The sequence below is a fragment of the Brassica oleracea genome, chromosome C8, assembly GCF_000695525.1.
Source record: "Brassica oleracea var. oleracea cultivar TO1000 chromosome C8, BOL, whole genome shotgun sequence".
NCBI lineage: Eukaryota > Viridiplantae > Streptophyta > Magnoliopsida > Brassicales > Brassicaceae > Brassica > Brassica oleracea.
Window position 1 is genome coordinate 28,153,899 of NC_027755.1, and position 7,122 is coordinate 28,161,020.

Below are 7,122 nucleotides of genomic sequence, written 5' to 3' on the forward strand. Positions count from 1 at the left end.
TTTGATTCTATAATATAAACAATAACAATTAATTTGGAAAAGTCAGTCCTTCGAATTGGCATTTTATTATTGGTCTTGCCTAAATAATGGGGTATTTTGACAATTAATATGAGGTCTGATAGACTGGTACCATGTCTTAGCAATTGTTTAATTTTAGCTGCCTTTTGTGTTTTTCCTCAGATGTATTGTTAGTTCTATTTATAAATTTCACTGAAATTATAATAGAATAGCTTTTACATATTTAGCATTCAGCAAACTACTTGTAGTATTCCTAATACTTATTCTCAAACTGTACTTCTAAATAAAGGTGTCCAGAAAGTTTAGCAGCGATCACGATTTCTTGTCTGTACTAACTTTTGGCCTTATGCGTATTTGTTGTTATGTTCGTCGGTGAGGATTTTTAGTTTTTATCAACGCGTCGCCATTGTTTCTCTCGTCATCGTGTTGGTTTTATGGTAAAACTTTTACCATTTACAATATAATTGCCACTTCTCCACTCGTCAATGAGATAAATAAGATCAATGAGACTAAGGGAGTTCCAGGTTCGATGTCTATATTAATATGATATATACTCGGTGACAAATAGCATTTCAATTTGAGACCGACGTTAGAATGGTTCCATACTCAAAGACTTTTGACAGGCAAATATGTTGAAACAGAGAAGTTTTGACAATTACCCAATTAAATGCTTTCTATATTTTCTACGACATTTCACAAACTAAAAAACAACAATTGAACTATGACATGTCTAACTTTTTTAACAGAGGAATTTATTTTAACAACTAAGACCGCGAAGATTAAGTCCAGTGAGACTTATGAAAAAGGAGTGTATGGAGGAAAAAAATGTTTCGCTGCAAATAAGAGAGGTCCACCAATTTTGATAACATATAGTTTTTTTTCCTCTTATAGCACACCTTTGTAATATATACATATAGTTTTAGTTCTAGTTACAAGAATTGTTGTTCGGAAGTTGGCAGGAAGGACAATGACAATAAATTTGTCTCACTTTCGATCTCACTTTCAATTTCCTAGCAACAATTATTTCTAACCAGTATTGAAACAACCCCCTTTTACATTTGTTTTCTCTCCATCAGATTTATGATCCAGTTGCAATAACTAATAAAATAATAATAATGAAAAGTTTCCAAATGTATCAGCTCACAAGATATATATTTATGTCTACACATATTTTCTGTAAAAATGTTAGAGATATATTTAATGTATTGTTCGAAATTATATAGCCACATCATGTGATTCTAGACATGTCTAAATTTTTTAATGTAAATTATATTCAACAACAAAAATATATGTTCGAGTTGTACATTTTTGTGTGTGCCAACCCATCAATGGTTAAACAGATGGATACATTGTGATCAATAGAGATCAACTTGGCTTTGGATCATTAAACTGGTCAACTGATTAACTAGGATTGATGCCTTGACGTTTTCAGGTCAAAACGTGTTTAACACTTTGAGGGTATTTATGTACGTAACTGTAGTTATCAATAAAAATATAAAATGCGGATCAAAATGAATTAGGTGCGACATACTATATAACTCATTACTAAATGAGATATTAGCTGATGCACGTTATTTTCAACGTAGCAGCATATAGCTCTCAACACCACATTCTCAAATTTGGAAATCGAAGAGAAGTACTGTAAACAACAGCATAGTACCACATACGATTATTTTTTCATTACGATTTTACAAAACTAGTTATTAGGGGGTAATTAGGTTCTGAACAAATCGACAGGCAGAAATAATTTAATTGGGTTTTTTCTTTTTGTTTCCGGTTTTCTTTTTGGTGGCGCGTTCGTGGAACATCTCAACTCGCCGGCCGTTTAGGGGTTGACAAGGTCGTGCATTTTTCTTGTAAGAAATATCCAATGGAGATCTTAGTAGTTCTACTTGTTCCTTTGACATTGACCTCACCTGCATTTAATTATTATACACGGCAATTAGAAATCAAGAATCAAGATGTCACATTAATTTGGACCGTTTCCATACAAAAATGTCAAATGAACATGAAAGTAGTAGCTAGGTCAAAAAAAAGAGAGTAGTAGCTAGGTCTTATCCATAATCCATCCTACATCGAAGTTCTCTATTTCGTTCTAACGTATATAATAAGTTTGACATAAACACATAAAAGCAGGGACTTGTCACACATAAAGCATGGACTGTGGAACCCAAAAGACACTCCAACCGGTTAGATATCGTCATAACGTACGTGTACTATACGGTCTAAAATTCTTGTGACTAGTAGATTCACTTTATATGTATATTAAATTACTTTGATAAAAAAAATTTTGATAAAAAAAAAAGTATATTAAATCACTTCTATTTATAGTCGGTATTTTAGAGGCCTAACAAATAGAACATAAAAACTATTTATGTATATTAATATACATATTAAAAACAAATAAAACTTAAAAGGTTGTAATTTAGGGAGCTTATGAAAAGTAGATCTAGTTCATAAAATTTACTTTAGAATGTAAATTATTACATTCTCACCAAAAAAACCAATTATATGCATAATCAGAAGTTTTTTTTGGTAACCAGACCAGTCTCGAGCATAGGCGAGGGAAGCGACCGCTTAGGGCGTCATATTTTAAGCGAAAATTTTAATTGTATATAAGGCATAAATTTTTTTTACATAAATAACAAATGCATAAAATTTTAATTGAGCTTAGAGCATCAAGAAAAAAATTAAAAATGTTGGACCGCCACTGTTGGTGACTACGCGGTCCGTGGTCGTCAAAAGCTAAAGTATTACCAACCAAACGAATATCATTTAATTTTAAAACCTTTTTAACCCGAAAAACCTCCTAATTACAAATAATGGTCCAAAAGGTTACCTTGCCAAGAATGGTCCAAGATACGTTTTCGGAACAAGGAGGAGTGGTGAGTGAACCAAAGTATCTGAAGTACTTTCGAGTCTTACGTTCGATATGTCTTGTGTTTAGTTTTCCAACTTCCACTTGTGCTGTTCGGTTCCCTTTGAGCCTCTCCTCCTTTAGCTTCACCAATTTATCCTTCATCTAATCATTTCACTTATATTATTTTTTTTTGAGAAAAAATTATCCGGTATATTTCACTTATATTATTATTAACGTCATACATGTAAATAAACAAATATATATATAGTCACGTCAACAGTTGTATATATGATATTTAGACCTCAAAATATACCTGAGAGAGGAAAGGCTCTTCACTGCCGATTTTGAAGAGGCTTGCAACCACAGCAAAGCTTCCATCTTTTGCTTGGTGTACCATGTGTAGCTCAGCTGCATATCTACGTTATTTTACCTTTTATTTAAAAGTTTTCTTGAACACATTTTCTAAATTAACACAAAAGATAGTACAACTCCAAAAATTGTGTGACAAAAACAAAATAAGACAGCGGCCTCACGGGCCTCACGGGCCATACTAGTTCACAAGAAACATTTACCTATGGGCTAGACTAAATCTGGGATTTTTAATACAAATAATTTCGGACATTTCTTAAAAGTTAAGTGACAATTGGCATATAATAGTAAACTATTTGAAATCCAAGCTAAGCTAATTCGGCAAATAAACAAATAAAAAGGTGTGGGTTGTTTTATGTGTCACAGATCATAATAAAGTTGTAATGCTTATATTAAAATTATAAATAATAATAATGAAAAAGGAATTGGGGCGTACTGGACACCATGAAGATGATGTTCGGAAGGAGTGTGCCAATGCATTTGCAATAAGGTATAGTTCTTATTGTTTATCACCACATCTCCTGCTCCTTCCGCGAAGAACATGGCGACATTGCAGACGTGGTTCACGAGTGTTGCATTTGTAGTGTAGTAATCGCGGTGAAGCGGTTCCAATGTGCTGTTGTAAAAGGTTTGTGTCCTTTGGATATCAATTGGAGATTGCAATTTACCAACCGAGCATTCAGTGTAGTGAGGGTTTAAGCGTCCCCATTGTTTTGGTCCATTTCTACCTCGATATCCAAACCCTATTCCTTGTGTCTCTGCTCAAAAGTCACCAATGTTTGTACTGTTTAGAAGTTATATTCATAATTCACTACTACAAGTACCTAAGGCAATAGCTAATGCTTTTGAGGATGAAACCTCTTTAAGGTTATTTTTTTACCGTTTTATGATCAACTAATGTCTAGTATAATTTAAGCACAACACATATCTCTACCTAATCCTGACTCAAATCTTAAAACCCATATAACTTTGTTGAATTTTTTCGAAGTTATTTTACCCGTTGTAAATAAGCTTATACACATGTGTATGCATAACCATATATGTGCATATAAATACATAATATAATTTATATATTAATAGTTATGAATTATATGTGTGTATATAGATAGAGGGAGATAGAGAAAAGAGTGTTAGCATTACGAGCATTTGCAGCGGCAGTGCAGAGGGGGGCCATGGCCAAGAGGCAGAGCTTAATAATCAGCATCACCATCTTCTTCGTGAATTGTGTATGTTTAATTCCTGTTTTGTTGGAATCTGCTAAAAACCGGGAGAAAAGGGTTTGCATTAGAAAAATAGATTCAGAAGAGGACAAATGTTCCAAATCTGTAAACTGGCTAATGATTTTTCTAAGTTAAACCTGTGGAGATAACAAAGTCTTGTATTAGCTTTACTTCATGGCTGACACGACCGGACTGGCTCTGCTATTTATAGCCCTCTCTTCAAATCAGTCCTGCTTCAAACATTAGTTTTTTTCTTCCTTTCGAAAAAGCAATAAAGAAATAAAATAAAAAAGATAAAGAATTACCTAAAAACAAAACAAATGTTGTCCAAGCGAATTTATGTGGTTATATATTCGTTAAAGCAAGGATTCGGGTTGAGGAGTATAAGCATATAGTATTCTTTAGTAATAATATGTTTTACGTCATATATATTGAATAAGGAAACTTTTGTATTTGGTCAACAGTAGAATGAATAGTAATTATATCGTAAAACTATTATATATGAAAATACGTAGTCAACTTTTTGCCAAAAAAAGAAATATGTGGTCAACTTTTGAATTCAGTGTTAGACTAGTTACAGTGGAAAGGTTGAATACAATTGAATCATTAATGAATATAGTAAAAATAAAAATTGATAATGTGGATTATTTGATGCTAACAAAAATTTAACATGGTAAATAATGATAACTAGAGTTTGACCCGCATACCCGTGCGGATACGTTTTTGATTTATATAACTTTTTCATTTTGTTTATACATAACAAAATTATTTTAAAACATTATAACTTAGTTTTGTATATTGTGTAACTTTATTAGCAATGTTGGTTGATATTTTTTATTTGATTATTGCTTATATGAAAAATAATTGAAGATTTTATGTAGAATCTGTAACATATATACTGTGTAAACTTTGTATATTATGTAAAGTGGTAAATGAAAAACATTGCAAGAAAGGAATCTCTACCACTAATTTCAAGTGAAAATTTTCATTTTACTTTGTTTACCACTCAAAGTCTACCTTATAAAATGCATCATTCATTTTTAATAAGATAGATTAAATGGCTATCAATGCTTTGATTATAGGTCCCCTCACATCTGCTTAACACCACCTTTTTTCCGAGAGTAGTACCAATAAATTAATCTTTTATCCCTATACCAATATCTGTTACAAAACTTACAATCAAATTCTAAACACAATTTATCCTTAGTTGCCTCATAGACCAACCATTACACATGGTTATAAAGTAACGAACTGGAATCAATTACAGATCAAACAATTCTCAAGAAACATGAAAAGCTCATTCACTATGGTACATAAATCTCAGTACATCACAAAAGCAACCAAACAGGAAAATCACAAGGAGCTTTATAGAGAAAAACTCAAATCTCAAATTCAGAAAATCGTAGGAAGTTGTTGGGTGGGTAGTGTCTTAAAAAAGTTTTGTTACAGCTCTGTTTTTCTACACTGTTTAATCTATACTTTTATACTGTCTTTAGTATCTCACGAGCATAGTTATATGGCAAAACTTCTGATGATGATGAGATGATTTCCCTCTTCTTCTTTTATACTCCATCATTAATATATCATAACCAAAAATGAATAACAAAACATCTCTGTCAAGTTGTAGAAAGATAAAATATTGTCTAGCTTACTTTGTACATTATTTTTCGTCGACAGACATGTGAGAGTATTATATCAATGCATGTAAGTGATCAGTTTACAGAGATAAGTTTTGTTTTGGAGGTTAGAGAAAAAGTAAAACCTTATAATGCTGTTTATTTTTCGGGTAAAGAATTGTTTCGTTCATTTGGTAGTATTTTATAATAACTATTAAGGCTAGTACAACTTCTAGTTAGTTAAGAAAACTTGTTGGACTCAAAAGATTGAGAATTGTTTCGTTCATTTGGTAGTATTTTATAATAACTACTAGCTGATAACCCGCGCGGAGTAAATAGATTTCAAAATATTATCATTTTTAATTTGTAGACATAATAAAAGTTAAAGTCATAGCAAGAAATACTATATGTTATAAAGTAAGGGTTAGACAAAATTTAGTATGTCAATCTAAATTAAGCTGCGAAATTTTTGTTTAAAAATTGTATATTTGTTTGCATAAAATAAATTATAAATATAAAATAAAACGAAACATAAGCAATAGACTAATAAAATATAAAAGAAACAATGTCTTGAATGGTTTCAAATCGGAAACAGAGTTAAAGCCAGCCATTTGATTGCTTGAGAGAATGTTTTGATATGAGCAAAGTCGAGAAGAAAGGTGTGGTGAGTTTTCTGAATTATAGAAGCCGTATATTTATACTAAAAAGGAATCGCCATGTGGTCATATGGATTCAAAATAATGGCTGTAACTAAATCGAATATTACACATAACTTGCGCTCCAATCTTAGTCGAGAATTACTTTAATATTGTAAATAGTTAATGCAAACTTCCTTTTATCAATCGCAATTGAACAAATTCAAGAAAGTTCACGATTATTAATTGATTACAATAATTTGAACCTTAATCTACGTTCCTTATATACAAAAGTCAAGTCCTCGCAAATCACGTATTATTACCATCAATTTACCAAATTTGTAATTAAAAAATATATCAAAGTTATTAGAAGTTTCCTTTTTCCCAATCATCAATCAATTTCG

The 7,122-nt window shown here is 31.5% G+C and overlaps 1 protein-coding gene across 2 annotated transcripts; it reads right to left on the reverse strand.

Annotated features, from left to right (window-relative positions):
• Positions 1-1,530: 1,530 nt before the first annotated feature.
• LOC106307716 (alpha carbonic anhydrase 1, chloroplastic) lies at positions 1,531-4,710 on the reverse strand. 2 transcript variants are annotated; one of them, XM_013744749.1, is made up of 6 exons: positions 4,605-4,710; positions 4,388-4,501; positions 3,684-4,005; positions 3,192-3,294; positions 2,858-3,040; positions 1,531-1,934 (listed from the first exon to the last, which is right to left on the reverse strand). In XM_013744749.1, exons 2-6 carry the CDS (start codon positions 4,455-4,457, stop codon positions 1,767-1,769), a joined length of 846 nt encoding a protein of 281 aa, XP_013600203.1. In that variant the 5' UTR covers positions 4,458-4,501; positions 4,605-4,710; the 3' UTR covers positions 1,531-1,766. The 2 variants fall into 2 exon arrangements, with proteins under 2 accessions (XP_013600203.1, XP_013600204.1); XM_013744750.1 differs by having other exon boundaries at positions 2,858-3,019; positions 4,605-4,697.
• Positions 4,711-7,122: the final 2,412 nt, after the last annotated feature.